Here is an 18,289-nt window from a genome sequence, read left to right as displayed (position 1 = left end):
CAAAACAGTTACTCATTTAACTAAAGAACAAAAAAAACGTTTTATTAAGGAAAAAAACTAATTATATATTTATTATTTATGCACGCATTCATTCATATCACATCACACCTACAGATTACTCAGAAGTATGATTTTTGTACTCCAAATATCTTACAAAACAAATTAAATCTCCCAAACTTTTTGTTTTTATTTTTTTAAATCAAAGATAGATATAATTAAACATGAAATTATGCTAATAAGAGTCTAATTCAATTGATGTCTGATGGTTTGTATTTAAATTGTCATCCAAATTGATTTTAAAGAATGTCTTAAACATTTGAATGTTGAATGAAACGTAAAATTTGTTGATCCTCCGATAATTTATTCTCCAAGGTCTTCCAAATCTTTTGTAAATAAAATTTTCATTTATGTTGTCAATTAAAATTATTTAAACTCACACCTTAATTGGTTCACATGGTCTTATCTAAATATTCTACATTATAAAAAAAACCATAAACAAAAGCACTATATTACTAAACATATCTTATATATATCGTCAAAATGTGACAACGAACAGAATTATCATCCACTTAAACATATCATTTAAAAATTTGTAATTAACAAACAACAATTTTTGATATGAAAAAACTTCCAAGAAAGATGGTTTCAAATTCATAATTCCTCTTCTATTTTCATATATATATATCGATAGACTTTGGGTCTGCCAAAAAGGAGCATATGCTTCAAGTACTATGAGCAAATAGAGGACGGGGACGGAGGAAAGAAGAAGGGTCCTGACTTTCGTGTCCGGAACTTCTCTTTGATCATCTTAGATTTTGTGGGCGAAACTAAGAGAAAGTGGGTCACAACAGGCAGCTCAATCACCATGTCTCTGGGCTACGCAGAGAAGCTTTCGTACATAGAAGACGTAGGAAAAGTGGGAATGACAGAACATTTTGACCCACCTCATGTCTTAGAAGAAAAGGTCGATATTTCTTTTCTTCTGTGTAATTTCGTTTCTGGGGTTTTGTTTTGGACTTCTGATCTTGTGTTTTGTTTGTCGTAGTAATTGGTAGTGTTGTGCCATCTTTTGTAATTGTTGTGTCGATCAATGTTACTTTTGTTAAGCATGTTTTTGGGTATATGATGCATTTTTGAAGTAGGGGGTCTTGAATTTTTTAATTGTCTGACAATGTGTTCTTGGCGAGATCTTGAATCTATGATATGTATTCTATGTTGTGTGTGTGTGTTTGCTTTGAAGTTGGTTTATGGGTAATTGAGCTGATGTTTGTAAATCCGTATGAAGGATAACAGGAGATTGTATGTGATTGGAAATGCGGCTTCTTTTACAGACAAAACCATACGTGTTTGGCTTTAGTAAAAGCATGCAGTGGGTGCATATGTGAATTCACTTGAAATAGAATGATGAAGTGAAAGAAGAAGAATATATTTCGATTCCTCTCTACTTCAACGATTTGGTTGATCTATCAAAATGAAACGGTATTTTGAAGAGCTCAATAGTATTAGTAAGAAGATTGAGAAGATTTTCTCTTCTCTCGCTCTCTCTATTTTTTTCTGGGGGGGGGGGGGGGGGAGGGGGGACAAGCAGATTTTTAGGGCAGTTCTTTCTGTATCTGTGAAATGATCTCCTCACATTGGTTGGTTTCAGTATTGGTATCTTGAAGAACAAGAATATTTGACTTGCTTGTCTCCAAGTGTTTACGGAGGTTTTCTCTGGAAGAGATTTTGGTCTAAAATCAGTTTGATCGAAGTTGTTGCTTTGCCAGTTTGGTGGTATCACTGTTGTGGTTGGATTTTGGGTTGACGTTATCTTCCTACTTTGAAAGGTTATTTTTCGAGCAAGAAACAAACTTTTTATCGATGTAACGAAAAGAGACTAAAATTCTAAGTATATAAACACCATAAATGAGTGAAATAACAGAAATACATGTAAGGAGCAAATACGAAAGCATAACAGGTTTATCAAACGAATTTAAGATGCTAAGAGGGATAAAAGAAGGCATCCAAGTTGAGACTAATGTCTTGCATTGGAGAAACCCCAATCTGCTTGAAAAAGGAACACCGTGCGGAGGCCTTCAAACGAGCAGATTCAAAGCGATAAATGTGAGGCTTCTTAATAAGTTCTTAATGATGAAGCTTTTGAAGAGGTGTTATGCTCTCCTATCCAAAAGGAAGTTGGAACTCCTTCAAGGATTTTTTTTGAAGTCTCCATCTCTCCTTCATGGAAATATTTTGAGTGAAAAATAAAAGTGTTTTTTTCCTTTTGAAAGATTGTGGGATCAAATTATGTGAGAGTTATGCAAACTCTCTCTCTAAGACGTTCTAAACTATCAAGCTTTTCAAGGTCTTTGTTGGTATGAAAAAGCTAGACGCTTTTCTTAGTGGATAAACAAATCAAGGGTATTTTTTGGGAGACTGTTATGATTTATTGTTCTAGCTGGTGCTTTCTTTCTAATTCTTCTTGTAATTATTCTTTTGTTCAAATTTACTCTATCGCCAATCGAGAAGCTTTTTGTAATTACCTTCACTTGTTGGGGTCACCTCATCTCAACCCATCTGTACTTCCTTTATTTTGATAATGTCTTGTGTCTCATTAAGATTTTAGAAAAAAAAGGAGAGAGATCTAAAATAATTCCTAAAAAGTCAATAGAATCTTCTTTGAGAGCGGAGCATGACTTAGAGAAGGAGGAGAAACCAGAAGCACTTATATCTTTGGAATAATCTGAATCAGAATCAATGAAGTCCTTTTTCTAGTTCTTCATAAAATATGAAAATGGTTCTTCTTGAATCCCTTCGAAAAGTCATAAGAATTCTGAACAAATCTTGATTTATTTTCGAACTAATCCAAAGTTACATTATTAGAGAATGCTACATCCACCTCTAAAATATTATTGAAACGACTGTCAGCGAAAGTGAAGACTTTTGTTTTTCTTGTTGGGGATAAGAAACCTAATAAACTACCCTAAAAAGGAAAGAAACAACCTAAGGTTGGAGGAGAGAATTTTTTTCCAAAGTTAGCAATAGGGGAACTTTCCAATCTCGAAAAACCACAGAGAAGTTATAAGTACAAAAGATTTTTTTTAAATTTATAGTACCACTGAGAAGAGGTGATTTTTTGAAGGCATGTTAAGCATTAAGATCAATGAAAGGAAAGTGCTAGATTCTGGGCTTGAACAGTGATCACCTTAGGTGAGAGTGGGGGTTAACGTAGTGGGGTGTGAGGTGGGTGTTTTTCCGACATCACATCTTGGGATTTCTCTTGGAAAGAACCCAAGGAAAATTTATTTTGGGATCTCGGTGGAGGACAAGGTGAGGAAAAGGTCCACCCCTTGGAAGAGAAGTTTTTTCTTAAAAGAAAGGAGACTTGCCTGGCTTAAGTGGTATCTGTATTTACCTTTTTCTCTCTCTTTAGATTCTCATGTTCTGTGTGTTAGAGCTTGGAAAATCTCATGAGAGATTTTCTATGGAAAGGTGTGGAGGAAGACAAAGGTGCACATGTAGGTAACTAGGAGATTGTGGGAAAATCCATTCTTTTGGGAGGGTTAGAATTATGAAATTGAAGAGTTCGTAAAAGGGCGTTATCGGCAAAATTGTTATGACACTTACCTATTGAATCCTATTACCTATGCTATAGAATTATTCCGAGTAAGTATGATCCTCATCTTTTGGTTGAATGTTGGCTAGGTTTAAAGGCACATTCAAAAATGCGTGAAAAGTACTTTCTATCAAGCTCCATTCTTTTTCTGATATGATTTCGTGTGTGGTGGGTGATGAGCTTGGCACTTTCTTTTGAGATGATAGATGGTTAGGGGATCGCCCCTCATATGTAGATTATGTTTTTGTGGTTGCTAATCAGCCAAACTCAAATCTCTTTTTGTACCCATATAGTCTTTCTACTCTCTCTGTCAATTTTAAGCTCATCTTTTTGTGAATTTGTTTGTTGGGGTCAAGGCTCTCTGCCCACTCTTTTAATTCATTCACGTCATTAAAAAAATTCTTTCATTTCATAAGATATTTATTATCTAAGCTTGTGCAAGTCTTCTCCATGGATTTTTAAGTTTGGTTGATTGAAGATTTTATTTGTCTGGTTTATAAGTCTATCCTTTGGTGTTTTGGCTTCTAGTGAGGCTGTTGTTTGAGATTCAGGCCAGCTACATGTTTTATTTTCACTTTCTAGACTTTATTGCTTTCAAAGTAGTATTTCTTTTAGGGTTCAAGTTTTGCATTCTGCTTGATGTCTCTTAAGATGGATATGCTTTGTTTATTTCTTTTGAAATGGAAACAAACTCTTTATTAATAAATAATAATAATAAAGAGCCAAATCTGAAAGTACATATGGGATATACATGAGCAAAACCTAAGGATTAGAAGGCGCACCAGGACATCTCGACTAAGTTGACACCCTCTTAGCGCCCTCATCATGTCCAAAACGAGGACATCTCGACTAAGTTGACACCCCATTAGCGACCTCATCATGTCCAAAAACACTAATGATTAATTGTAACGGATTGAGCGGAGGGCTTCTTTGTAGGGGACTTCACTCTTTTTTATTTTTTATTTTCTGAAGAAGTGGTTGGGTGAATCTGAGGGGAAGGAGGAAATGAAAAGCTGTTAGAATAGACGATTGTGGACTTAGGAGAATTAGCTGCGGGTTCTTCCTCTTCCCCATATGCATACCAAAAGCTAGGCGTTACTTTATTGAATGCTTTTGTGGGGTCCACCGCTTGTGAGCTAATCCTAAATAATGCATAGGATTCATCTGAAGGAGAAGCGCCAGGGTGGTTTTTTGGGAGGGGAACTGGCTTTTGCTGCAATTAATTTTTTGGCCGGCAATTTTCTCTTTCATCAAAGGCATCATTAATTTTCCAATGACACATGACTCTCCCTCTTCTTCACGTGTTTTTGAATTTTGGTGCTTGAACTGTGTTGTACTTCTGTGAGAGTGTATTGGCTGTGGCAGTGTCCGGCAGAATAGTCTTTTCGTCTTCCATGACGTTTCTCAAAGCTTCAAACAAATTTCTTGTAATCGACGGAATTTTCTGCATAAATAGATGTTTTCCCATTACTAGAACTTCCACCAGAACATCTTCATCGATGGCGACTGAATTTAATCTACTCAAATCAATCGGATCAGTGAAATCACTAAGAAATAAATCTTTTTTAACGAACTCTGGAACTTCAGCTGGCTCAAACTCGCCAAAGTTAAGAAAAAAACTTCCCCTGTTTCAACTCTTTAGTTCAATAGTAGCTGGTAAGAAGCCACATACGTTCTTTTGTACTTGAATTTTTCCTTTGGAGCAATTAATAAGATTGATAGTGTCCAATGCTATGCAATCTGGACCTCCAAAATATACACTGATAACTTCAAAGATCTCTTTTCGCCAAAGGTTGAGATGGAGGTTCTTTATTGATAGCCGCCCTCTAAAACTTGCCATGAGAGTTGGTCTACTGTGCTTATCTTCATCCCATTTTTCAAAGAGAAGATGGTATTTCCTGTAATCGAACCACTTTCCTGGAGTGATAATCAGATCTTCAAGCTTTCCTTGAGTTACTTTGAAAACGGCTTTGTCTGCAAATAGCGGATTGATGCTTATTTTTGGGTGAACCAATTCCTCCAAATGAACTCTAATATCCTTCCTCGTCAAATGCAAATAATCTTGTAAGTATCCAGAAATTTGAGAATTCTTCTTCTAAATGTCTTCTGACTTCCGAACCCAGTACTTCTGTTCTTGATCATGGCCAGTAGAAGTAGGAAATGTTCCTATGCTTTGTTTTGGTCTTCCACTTGAAGGTTGATTCATATTTTTTGAGACAAAATCTAAACTCTGTTTTCTAGTACTAAAAACAGAGTGAATTTCCTTTCCGGAGAACTTGAATTTATCTGCATAACTTGAACCTAGAAGGTGGGATGTTCGCAACCCTAACTGGTCAGAATCGGAGTGTAGTGTGGATTGCCGTAGTGTGTAGTCATAGATCTTCAAAATTTTTTTAATCATATTCAGGAAGAAAAACCATCCTTGCTTTGAGAAGATACAAATAAATGATTGGATTCCAGAGGCACTTTGAGCAACACACCTCATAAACTAATCTAATGGGGTTCAGAATTTTGTCAGTCTTGTAGCTTCCTTCCGATCATATTTGGTTTTTTTGAAGAACTTCCAATCAGGTTCTTTGACGAGACCTGAAATTCAAACAACAAACCATTCTAGTTGGTGCTTGGATAAACGGAGAGTTTTTCGAAAATCTACATCTTGGATGTGAAACAGCCCCTTTTCGAACCAGTGCAGTTGTAGGAATCTATGATTTTTCAACTCTTCACTGCCATTTCTGAGTCTGTTGAATACGCCTGAAGTTCACTGAGAAAAACCGTGGCCGGAACAGAGGTGGACAGAGATGAGAGAGAGGAGAGAGAACCTACCTAGTTAACTTTTTTTCTTTTTTGTGCTTCTGTTTCGGGTTTAGGGTATCCTTTTGTTTATTGGGATTTAGTTATTTAGTTTGGCCTCTTTATTATAGAAGGATTGATCTTTTCAGTTCCATCATTGTATTGGTTTAGTAATGGTCTAGTATCTTCAAGTGTTGTTAAGTCCCCTTTTGCTTTGTATCTTGTACTTTGAGCATTAGATTCATTTCATTAATAGCGAAAAAATCTTGTTTCCATTTCAAAAATATATATTATCTATGTATAGTTTTAAAAAACTCCATCTTGATAGATAAAAAAAAGACTGTGCTCGCTAAACTACTACTACTGGCTGTTGTATTTGCAAGGTTTTTCTTGCAGTGCAACTAAGATCCCATCAACCCCATGTGTTGTTTCAAAGTTCTAAAATTTTTACTTGGGAGTTCATATGCTTTCACCTATTTGACTTTTTCTCGCAAATCTTTGCTGTATTTGTTTCATGTCATGTCTTCTAAGGCTTTCTTATTAATGTAGTGTTCTTATTGATTGTCTCTTTCGAAAAGGAAACAAGATGTTTCATTGATGAAATTAAAAGAGACTAATGCTCAAAGTACATAAATCAATGAAGTGTTTTTTCAGAGACCATTCTTATTATTTTAGTTAATTGTTGGTTTAAATGTTTGATTTTTGATATTTTAACATCATTTTGTTTGTGGCAGATTGAACGACTAACTATGATGATACAAAAGGTATAAATTGATTTTATAAAAATCTCATTTGTGATATTTGATTACTTCCAGTGCCCTATATAAAAAAAAGAAAAGAAAAGAAAAAAAAGAAATGTACTTCTTTCTAGGTTCTTGCTGACCTCTTGAGGAATTTTGTTTGAACTTGCAGAGTAAGCATTTAGTAGTGTTTACCGGTGCAGGAATATCAACCTCTTGTGGTATACCTGATTTTCGAGGTCCTAAAGGAATATGGACCCTTCAGGCGAGTTATATCTCTATGCTATGTATAACAAGTTACATATTTGAGGCTTGAGCAACCTTTTTTCATCTCCAGTGAAACTTATAATCTAATGTTTTTTAGAATGAAATTTATCAAACTTTAGGTCATGCATGGTTCATAAACAAATGAATTAGTTACACGATGTAATTCTACAGCGTGAAGGTAAAGCCTTACCAGAAGCATCGCTGCCGTTTCATCGTGCAATGCCAAGCATTACTCATATGGCTTTGGTTGAGTTGGAGAAGGCTGGTATATTGAAGTTCATCATTAGTCAGGTAGTGCTTATTTTTTTCTCATAAGTGGATGTATATTAACATATTGAAGCCCCTTATATATATTTGTATACAAAACACACACGGACATTTTATTTAATTTCTTTAGACTAACTGGAGGAGAATCATACCCAAGCTGATAGAAGGGTGATGTTTTTTTTTTCCGTTGGAGAACTGTACTTAGTTGGTTGTCAATCAACTTGATGAAGTGTGGACGGAAGATGGAAGATTTTTGGATGGCAACAAAGAGATTGGAGGCGGAGTGTTATTTGATTTTTGCGCTGTATGTCCAGTAGGTCTGTCATCTACTTTTCTTTGTAGGTTTAGATTGGTATCCCATTGTTGTAGTTAGAGCGAAGTATGAAATAACTCCCTTACTTCATTCTATACTACAATAGAGTTCAGTATATACATACTTGGAAACCCTAAATAAAAACTAGTAAATTACACTAGAGGACAAAAGAGTAGTAAGCTCCTATAGTTACATATGATTCTTCTATTTGCAGTCTAAGAATCACGAACACGGATACGAGACACGAATACGACACCATATTTTAAAAATCTAGGACACAACATAGCAAGGACAAGTTTATTAAAATATTCATTTTAAAAATATATATCATTTTAATAGTAAAAGAAAATTCATAGTAAATGAATTGATGCATTTATATGCTTAAAAACTTAGCTTGATGTGTTCCATGCTCAAAAGTTATTATTATTGTCATATATGTGTCTTTATAGTCTATTCAATAAGTGTTCTATGCATGTTTAATACATTTGTTGGACAAGTATCCAATAGGTGCCCACCAAGTATCAGAGTGTCCAAGTGTTGGACATGGACACGCTGTCCAATCTGAAGTGTCCGTGCTTCTTAGTTTGCAACTCCTTTTTGACTATCTTTTTTTTTTTGAAATGGAGACAAGCTTTTTTATTAATAAAGGAAAATGAGACTAAAGCTCAAAGTACAAAAGAATTATACAAAGAGCAAAAAGTAAAAACAAACAACCAAACAAACTACCCAAAGACGACCTCAGCCAATACAAGGAAAAAACGACCAAAACAAAACAAACACAAAGAACAAGCTAAAAAGGCGAAAACCAACAGAAAAAATGAAGATAAAATAGAACCAAAACGAAGAGAAATAAATACAAAGCATCAGAATTTTTTTTTACAAGGGATGATGGGCCATTTTACTAAAGCGATCTACTACTACAAAAACCGAATCGTGACCTTTGAGTTCTAGGTAAGCCTAACACAAAATCCATAGATAATTCCTTCCAAACAGTGTAAAGGAGTGTACGAACCTGTATTTTGAAAATTACCTTTAGCTGTTTGGCAAATAGAGCACCTTTTGATGAAGTTAGTAACATTCGTTGTGGCGAAAAGAATTTAGAGTTAATTGCAGCCGAAGTTTTGTCTTAGCCAAAATGTCTCGCTAATCTACTAGAGTGTGCTTCTTTAATTATTTCCCCTCTTAAAGATGTATGAGGAACACACAAAACATCACCTTTGAATAGAAAGTTATTAACAATGTGGTAATCTTTGTAAGGTTTATGGTTAGAGCAAGTTTCCCAAATACTTCTAAAATCAGTGTCAGTAGGGTACAGTGTAGGAACATGATCAAAGGCAATTATTTGAGATTGGAGTGTGGTGAGAAGTATACCGTTTCGGCTAAGAGCATCAGCAACCTTATTAGACTTGCCCGAAGTATTTTTAATTACAAAATTGAATCTTTGCAAGAATTGTAACCAACGAGCATGCATTCTACTAATTGTTTTTTGGGAATTCAGAAATTTGAGAGAGAAGTGGTCAGGAAGCAAGATAAAAGTATTAGCAAATAGATAATGTTCCCATTGTTTTAGAGCATGCACAAGGGCATACAGTTCCTGTTCATAGGTACTCCAATTTTGTCTAGAAGTACTTAGTTTTTCACTAAAATACTCTAAAGGGTGACCTTCTTGACTAAAGACAGCTCCTATATCTAAACCCGAAGCATCTACAGTGGCTTCAAATGGTTTATCAAAGTTCGGTAGTTTTAAAACAGGGGGGTTAGCTAAAGCTAATTTCAATTGACAGAAGCTGTCTTCTTTTATTTGTCCCCAATGGAGACTACCTTTCTTTAAACAGTTGGTTAAAGGTGCTGCAATAGTGCTGAAGTTCTTTATGAACCTTCTATAAAAAGAAACTAATCCTAAAAAGCATTGAATATCTTTTGGAGTTTTTGGTTGAGGCCAAGAACTAATATAGTCAATCATTTTAGGATCAACAGAAATACCATTACAACTTATGATAAATCCAAGAAAATGAATGCTATAACACAAAAATTCACATTTTATAAGGTTAATTTGTAACTCATTTTCTTGTAAGGTCGTAAAAAGTAGTTGGATGTGTTTTAGGTGGTCTTCCTTAGAGGAGCTATAGAGTATGTCATCAAAGTATACCACAATGAATTGATTCAAAAAAGGTTGTAGGATTTGATTCATTAATCTCATAAAAGAGCTAGGGGCATTTGAGAGACCAAAGGGCATAACTAATCATTCAAACTATCCTTCATTAGTTTTGAAGGCTGTTCTCCACTCATCCCCTGGTTTAATTCTAATTTGGTGGTAGCCGAGATCTACTTTGGGAAAGATGGAAACCTTACCTAATTGGTCAAGGAGGTCGGATAAACGAGGGATGGGGAACCTATATTTGATTGTAATTTTGTTTATAGCTCTACTGTCCACACACAGTCTCCAGCTGCCATCTTTTTTGGTGTAAGTAAAGCTGGGACGGCACAAGGACTTAGGCTAGGTTAGATATGACCTTGCTAACGAGTTCTTCTATTTGTTCATGTAATTTTGTACTTCCTAGGGTTCATTCGATAATGTGACAGGTTAGGTAAGGTACTACCGGGCATTAAGTCTATAGTGTGTTGTATATTTCTAAGAGGTGGTAGTGAAGTGGTTGGTTCTATGATATTTGGAAATTCTTCTAGAAGGTTTGATATTACACTAGGTAGGTGATTTTCTGAAGGTGCAGTGCTGTTTCCTTTAATGACAAACGCTAAAATAGGTGCTGGTTTTGATGGCAGGAACTCCTTACCTTTGATTATTGACAAAAAATGTTTTCCTTTATTAGAGTTAGGTTTTGTTACGGGGAGTTGCCTATAGGTAAAAGAACTACACAAATGACTCATCCAATCAAATTCAATAGTGTTAGCTCTACCTCTATGAATGTAATCTGTGTTATATTGCTAAGGTTGTCCTAGAAGGATGTGGCAAGCATCCATATCAATCACATATAATTTGGTCTTTATAGTGCTGCCCTATTGATAAAAAAATAGTACAAACCTCACTAACAGTAGCTTCTCCCCCATTTTTTATCCAACTAATCTTATAGGGATTCGGGTGTGGGTCAGTTTTCAAATTTAGGGCAGAAACTAGCTTTTTGGACACTAAATTTTCACTACTACCGCTTGTTGGTGATATATAATTAAAGTTGTCTTCAACCACCAACTTAAGCTTTTGGATGAATTGGTGGTTTAATATGGTATCAGAGCAGGTGGTCTAGGGAGGTCCTGTGTTCAAGCCCCTGCATTGTCGTTTCCTCCCCATCTAAAATCAATTTCCACTTGTTGGGCCTTTCAAATATTTCAAGCCCACAAGTGAGGGGGAGTGTTGGTGATATATAATTAAAGTTGTGCCTTCAACCACCAGCTTAAGCTTTTGGATGAATTGATGGTTTAATACCGCTATCAATGATAACTTGACACACTTTACCGTTAATAGTGCATCTTGTTCAAGCATCTTGTTCAAAAAAGGAAATTCCTTTGAGGTATTTGTTCAACTGTAGTAGTGAAAAGAATTCTTTGAACTACACAAGATAGTTGATCTTCTTCATCTGGTGTTGAGATCTCATAGATGTTGTTATCCGAGTCATCAACTTCTTGTTCTTCTTCAATTGTCAAAGTTCTTTGAGGGCACTCGTTGGAGAGATGTCCTTGTTGTCCGCACCTCAAACATTTACCCAAAGTAGGACAGTTATAAACGTTATCAACCTTATTTTTTGTAGCATTTTCACCTGGTTTGGTGGTTGTTATCTTTGGTGGGTTGTCATCATTTTTAGCGGGCTGTGAGGATGTGGAGGAGATTTCTTGTTGAAAGTTTCTAAATGAACTAGTTGGGTTAGTTCTGTGCTGTTTGTCCTAATTGTTCTTTCTTTGATAAGTCTTGGTTTTCATGGTCTCTTCACTGTCTTCAATCTTGGAAGCCAAGGAGATGGCATCTGAAAGAAGTTAAAGGATGTAAGTTTACAATATCCTTAATTTCATCTCTTAGACCATGAATAAACCTAGAAATCTGTTGGGGTTTTGTTTCTGGAAGTTTATTTCAAGCGTTAAGTCTATAGAATTCCTCTATGTAATCTATGATGCTTCGTGAACCTTGGTGACACTGTTGATACTGATTGTAAAGTAATTGCTGGTAGTTGATGGGTAGGAATCTCTTCTTCATTAGATGTAACATCTTTGGCCAACTTCTTATTAATTGTTTACCGAAGAGTCATCTGTTATTTTGTAATTAATCCCACCAAGCACTTGCGGCACCTTGGAGTTTGAGAGCAACTAATCGGACCTTGTGTTTGGATGTATTGGCATAGTCGAAATTTTTTTCTACATTCTTGATCCAATCAAGAAACTTCTCCATGTCCATTCGACCATTGAAGGTAGGAAGATCCACTTTCATATGTATTTCTTGATCTTCTTGAAAATATGGTCGAAGACCAAGCCCTCGTTGTGGTTCTTGATGAATGTTCAGCAAGCGGTCTTCATCGGAAGAGTCAGAATCGTCTAACAAATGTCTAGGTAAGTTGTTCCCATATAGCCGGTTATTGTGGATGTGAACAGATTGATTTCTTGGTTGTCTTTGGTTTGCAGTTGGGTTTCTTGGTCCTTCTTGCCTTTCTTGGTTTGCTGCAATTGGGTTTCTTGGGGGTTAGATTGCTTCTTCTAAAGATTGGGCATGAAATCGGGTAAAAAGATTAGTCAAATCTACTAATGATTACTATATATCCGACTGTCCTTTTTGAAGTTCTTCGACAACTTGTTCCTCCAACTGCAAGCGTTGGTCGAAGGAGGCTTCCGCGTCCATGGTTATGAGTGGTAAGATTCAAGTTTTTTTTTTTTTTGTGGGAAAGGTGAGCTAGGATCACGCTCTAATACCAATTGATGCAGCTACTGTAAAGCTTAGGAATTTTATGAATAATACTTTATGATATCTTTATTAATGAGAGGAGAAGCCTTTTATAGACCGGAAGTTTACAAGAGTTCATTAAAGTTGGTTATTTTAGAACTAACTTTGAATTGAGTTGGTTATTATAGAACTAACTCAAGATACAAGAATGGTAACTCAAGATACACAAGAATAATTAAAGAATAACTAATCTTAAGATACAAGGATGGTAATTCAAGATACTTGAGAATTAGCTAAAGAAATACTAAAGAACTTAAAGAAACATCAAGAAAGGAGGATGTTCTACATCATTTTATCTTATTTATTATTGATAAATGAGATTGTCCTTTTAAAAAAAAAAAATTATATACTATAACATGTAAGATTTTGTAGCAACCTCACATTAGAGTCGATGACGAGTAGGGTGGTTCAGAAGGATGGTTGTAAACTCTTGCCATTTTTGGAGAGATTATTATTTTTATTTCGAAATTGACCCAATAATGGGTAAAATTAAATATAAACATATGAGAATTTCTATTTCTGATTTAATTTTAGGTTTACCTTTTGGTCCAAGTTCGGATACGATGAGAGTTCTAAGGGGGTGTCAACCTAGTTGAGATGTCTGGGTGCACTTGCTAATCCTGAGGGCTTTGACCTTGTCTCCTATTTGCATTCTTTGTAATGTCTATTCATTTTCTTAATGAAGAGGTTGGTTTCCTTTTTCCAAAAAAAAAAAAGAAAAGAAAAAATTACAAGAGAAGCCCAACTAAGGAAACAAATTATAAAAAGAAAGGATTTAAATGACTAATATTTTAATCTAGATGCAACAATACTATACACAAGTCTACGACTGCCAACCATGGATAGCTTTCTTTTTTCTGACAGTTCGGGTTAGCTTATGTGCTTTTTAGGGACAATTCGCTTGACCCTACAACATTTGAGTGCCAAGGTAACTCATAGGAAATTAATTTCTAGTTCGGTAGCCACCATGGATTGAATCCATGACCTTTTAGTCATTTAGTGAAACTATATATGGATACCTCCTCACAAGAACACTCGAGAACAAACAAAGAAACACTAAAAGATAGAATTATGTGGAAATATATTGACAATGTGCTATAATATCATAAGAACGATCAACAAGGTAACTACTAAACCCTAGCCTTTCGAGGGGCTCAAGCCTCCCAAATTCCCAACTACGAAAATCCCACAAAATACTTCACGCTCATCCTCTCAACTCACTCTTTCTATTTATAACTAAAGCCCTAACCAACTTACTAGCTATTTACTAATTTGGCCAACTATACTAATATCTAGCCTCTTTATTAATAATAATAATAATGAAACTAATGCTCAAAGTACAAGATAAATATATTAAGAGCGAAAGGGACTAAAAGGGCTAAAAGAACAATCTCAATACAACAGAACAAATGAACTGAACAAAAACTTCAAGACCTCGAGCAAGCAAGAGAATGCAAAATACACAACAAGCTTAATTGATCTTTCAAAAGAAGCCAAAATTCAGTTGAGGACTTGCATGCCAAAACCGTTAGAGGTCAGGGAACTCAGTCTCCTTTTCTTTCACTCTTAATTGATGTTTGACTGTGACACAGTGATTGATGTTGTCTCCTTTTTATCTCTGTTGGGGGAGTTCAATTTTAGCTGTGGGAGAAAGGATTTACGTGTTTGGATTCCTAACCGTTAGAGAGCCTAGTGATTTTTAGGCCCTTATTAGGTTTCTTGTCTTTTTTTTTTTATTTTTTTTTTATTATTATTAAAAGAAATTACTCTCTAGGCACTATCTTGATTGATTACCAAATTGGCTATGGAATACATTTTTTAAACCAGTTTCCAGGGGGGTGGGGGCATTTGAATTATTTAGGAATATTTATCAATACATATATTTTTTACTGTTATTCTCTTTCCTTATTTATATTTGGTCTCTCTTCTATATAAAAAGACCTATATTGCACATCTCAATATAGATTAATACAGTCTTACCCTCTACAAATCAACTCTTCATTTTCTCTTAATGAATGGTAGGCAATCTAGTTTTGTTCTACTTTTTGTGGCAAAGGAATTGGTCAATGAATTCAGCTCCTTATTGGCTTAATTTGAATTGGTCAAGTTGAAAGATATTGAAGATTTGAGGGGGTGGAAATTTGATTATTTGGTTGTATGCTCATTTCAATCACTTCACTCTTTTTTTTGGAATAGAAACATTTCATGGATATAATAAAATAAGGCCAGAGCCCAAACTCTCAAAGGTGATTACGGAACGGAAAATAATGCCAATGAGAGACAAGATAATAACGACTTAAAATGCTTAAAAGGGTGCTTATATTTGCACTAGAGATAACCAAGTCCATAAATAACTCAAAACTGGAAAACTGATCTCAAAAGAGCCGTTTGTTGTGCTCTCCCCAAAGAATCCATAAAAAAGCACGAATGATAGCCAGCCAAAGATCTCTAATTTCACCTAGTAATGGAGGCGTGGTTAGTGCTAAGGAGGTGTCAACTTAATTGATATATCCAGCTGCACCTCTGATCCGAAGTTACTTTCATTTCCTTTTTGTTTACTATGTATTTTGAGGATTAGTCTCATTTCATTATCCGAATGAAGATGCTTGTTTCTTGTTAAAAAATAAACGATAGCCAGCCAGAGAGAATCAATATTCATTTCAATCACTTTTCATGCTGTTATCTTAATTTCTCCTTTGCCAAAAGAAAGAAAAGAGAAAATGAAAGAAAGAAAAAGGTGTATTTGGCAAGTGGAAAATCCAAAAGTCCAAAGAGAATCAATATTCTTATTGGATTTTAAACAGCAGCTTTAATACCTCCCAAGTGTATAAATGAAGCTTCCTCATTCCCAGATTATGCGATCAGTTTATCCTTTCTGTTTTGTGAATATGGAAGTTTTGAACTCTTTTTAAAAAGAAAAACTACAAATTCAGTTTTGAACCTTCCTGATCCAAATGATATTGAACTGTTGCAATATGAACTGTCATGCTAGTATTTACACAGCATATGACCATTGAAAAAATATATGGCTTTGGCCTTTGTTGGCCCTCCAACGTACAATAGAAATTGACCGGTTCAAGTCCACAAAAACATCTTTCTTTGCAGTGTATCTGCTGAATTAAAACTTTGCAGATTCTTGGGGTCAACCCTAGACCCTTGCAATTGTTTCAAATATTTGGTTGTAAAGGAATACAAGAGTTCTTTTTTTCCCCCATCCTTCCTCCCCAAGTAGAGCGCTCTTGTGTAGATACTTTTGGATGACACCTTGGTTAGATAGTTTTACTTGCATTCTTTACATTAAGAATGCTTGCTTACCGAGATATTTCATTATAGAATATTGATGGCCTCCATCTTCGATCTGGTATACCAAGAGAGAAGCTTGCTGAATTACATGGGAACTCATTCATGGAAACTTGTCCATCATGTGGAGCTGAGTAAGTCCCTATTTTATGTGTTTTTGTTTATTTCAACGTCTTTATCTCTGATGTTTTTGTCTTCCCCATGTTTTGTTTTCTTACTCTAACTATGATCATGGTATCCTTTAATGACTCAACTTCTTTTCATTAATCAATAGAAAGTTTGTATCCTGTTAAAACATGTGCTATTTAGTTGAAAGAAATAAGGAAATATTTGAACACAGCCCAAGTCCGTAGGGAATCTTGATGATGTATTTGTTTTAGAAGTGCTTGCAGTTATACCTATGTTCATATGTGAAATAACTAGAGCCTTTTCCAACTCCTTTTGCTTGTTGGGTGTGTTTTCTTTAAAGGTTTAGGGTTTAGGGTGTATAAAAGGAAGGGTGTCACAAAATCTTTTTTTTTTTTTTTATATATTTTTTTATAATAATAATAATAATAGTACTCTTATTCTTCTTCTTCTTCTTCTCTCATAGAAAGTTGAAAATGCTCATTCATGCCTTAATCTCTTCTCTTCAATTGCTTTGCACTTGTATAATTTCGATATCATTGTAAAATATACGTTAAGGGGCTTAGATATTGATATTGCAATTTCTTAACAATTGTTTTTTGAGTTTGGAAGTATAGCACATGTATGAAATTTATTAAGGGCTGTTTGGAGTGCTAGGTTGAGTTCTTAAGTCTGAAGTTCATATGTTTGTGTTTGGGCTACAGGGTCATTCTTATTAATATAATTAGATTATTCTTAGGAGATATTATTCTTAGGAGATATTATTCTTAGGAGATATTATTCTGGAGATATTATTTGATATTATTTCCTTAAGTGTATTTCTCTATGGTTATATATAGGCTTGTATCTCTATTAAGTAATTAATGAAATATAGATTAATTCCATAAAATCAACAATTCTATCTGAGTTATGTTTGGGGTATTGACTTGAGTTTTGTCTAAGTTTGGATGTTAGTATTTTGTCCAACCAAGTCTTTTTGTTTGTTTTGTTTTGTTTTGAAGTTTCTAATAATAAATATTTTCCTATGAAGTAAACTATTGATTGAGTTGATGGTTGGAGATAACCAATAGAGTCGGTCAAGTGGAGTTGGTGGTTGAGTGGAGTTGAATGTTGAAGGAGATGATTGTCGAAGGTAGTCGATGGAGGTGGTTGTGGGAGTTTCACTACAAAAAGTGGATGCAAAGCATGTTGTTAGGAAGCTCTCTCATAGGACAATAACCCATCTTGGAAGTAAAGGCATGTCATCCACCCATGCAGACTCGCTTGAAGCACACTTTTGCACTCAACTTACATATGTCTCCCTGACCCCCGATTCTTTTGTTTGTAACCATTAGCATTATCCCTCTCGATGGTAATGGTTCTTTTTGAAGACATCCTACCTAGAATACCTTCTGTTCTTCTCTTTTGCTCACATAACACCCAACATCTTGGCAAACGAGCTTGGTTCTTACTTTCTGACCATTAGGATTTTCTTTATTGAAGAAATCTAGCTTCAACCCGTTACTGTCTCTGATACTAACTCACGTCTGCCCTAGCGAAACTGGCACTCTCAACACATTTGTGAAGTCTTCAATTCAATCATCGGGTCTTCTCTGTTTATCATGTCCAACTCCACTCATAAAGAGTGGCTTTGATACCAAATGTCACCGTCGATACTTTTCAACTGTGCGACACCATGACATTACGCTTGATCATGGTCAGCCTTAAGGGAAACTCAAGTCCCAATTCACTTTTAGCTCGACCCTTTGAAGCTTCGACAGACCTTAGGCGAGGTTCTTTCATTCTCAACCGAACTGAATGCATGCACAACTGAATTTTATTTGGCCATACATGTTGCCCGTACGTGTATTTTCCCTCATGTGCGACTCTAGCTGCCTGCCTCTACTCTAGACCAAGTCCTGAGGCTCAACCATGCACATATATGAGGCCAAGACCATCACAATACTATGTCA

The 18,289-nt window shown here is 35.3% G+C and overlaps 1 protein-coding gene across 7 annotated transcripts in view; it reads left to right on the top strand.

Moving 5' to 3' along the window:
* The first annotated feature begins 673 nt into the window (after positions 1-673).
* LOC101212255 (NAD-dependent protein deacetylase SRT1) overlaps positions 674-18,289 on the top strand; it is a 57,695-nt gene continuing 40,079 nt past the window's right edge. Inside the window, exons 1-6 of one of the 7 annotated variants that reach the window (XM_031888894.1) lie at positions 674-964; positions 7,120-7,149; positions 7,298-7,390; positions 7,564-7,683; positions 7,865-7,963; positions 16,245-16,345. In XM_031888894.1, coding sequence (XP_031744754.1) covers positions 866-964; positions 7,120-7,149; positions 7,298-7,390; positions 7,564-7,683; positions 7,865-7,963; positions 16,245-16,345 — 542 coding nt within the window. In that variant the 5' untranslated portion in view covers positions 674-865. Of the gene's footprint in view, positions 965-7,119; positions 7,150-7,297; positions 7,391-7,563; positions 7,684-7,864; positions 7,977-11,303; positions 12,524-12,595; positions 12,821-16,244; positions 16,346-18,289 lie in introns of those variants that run through there. The other 6 variants (XM_031888900.1, XM_031888899.1, XM_031888895.1 and 3 more) reach the window with 6 other exon arrangements.

This window comes from Cucumis sativus, chromosome 7 (genome assembly GCF_000004075.3).
Source record: "Cucumis sativus cultivar 9930 chromosome 7, Cucumber_9930_V3, whole genome shotgun sequence".
NCBI classification, from domain to species: Eukaryota; Viridiplantae; Streptophyta; class Magnoliopsida; order Cucurbitales; family Cucurbitaceae; genus Cucumis; species Cucumis sativus.
Note: the sequence above shows the minus strand (reverse complement) of the source record. Positions and strands in the feature narration are given on the sequence as shown.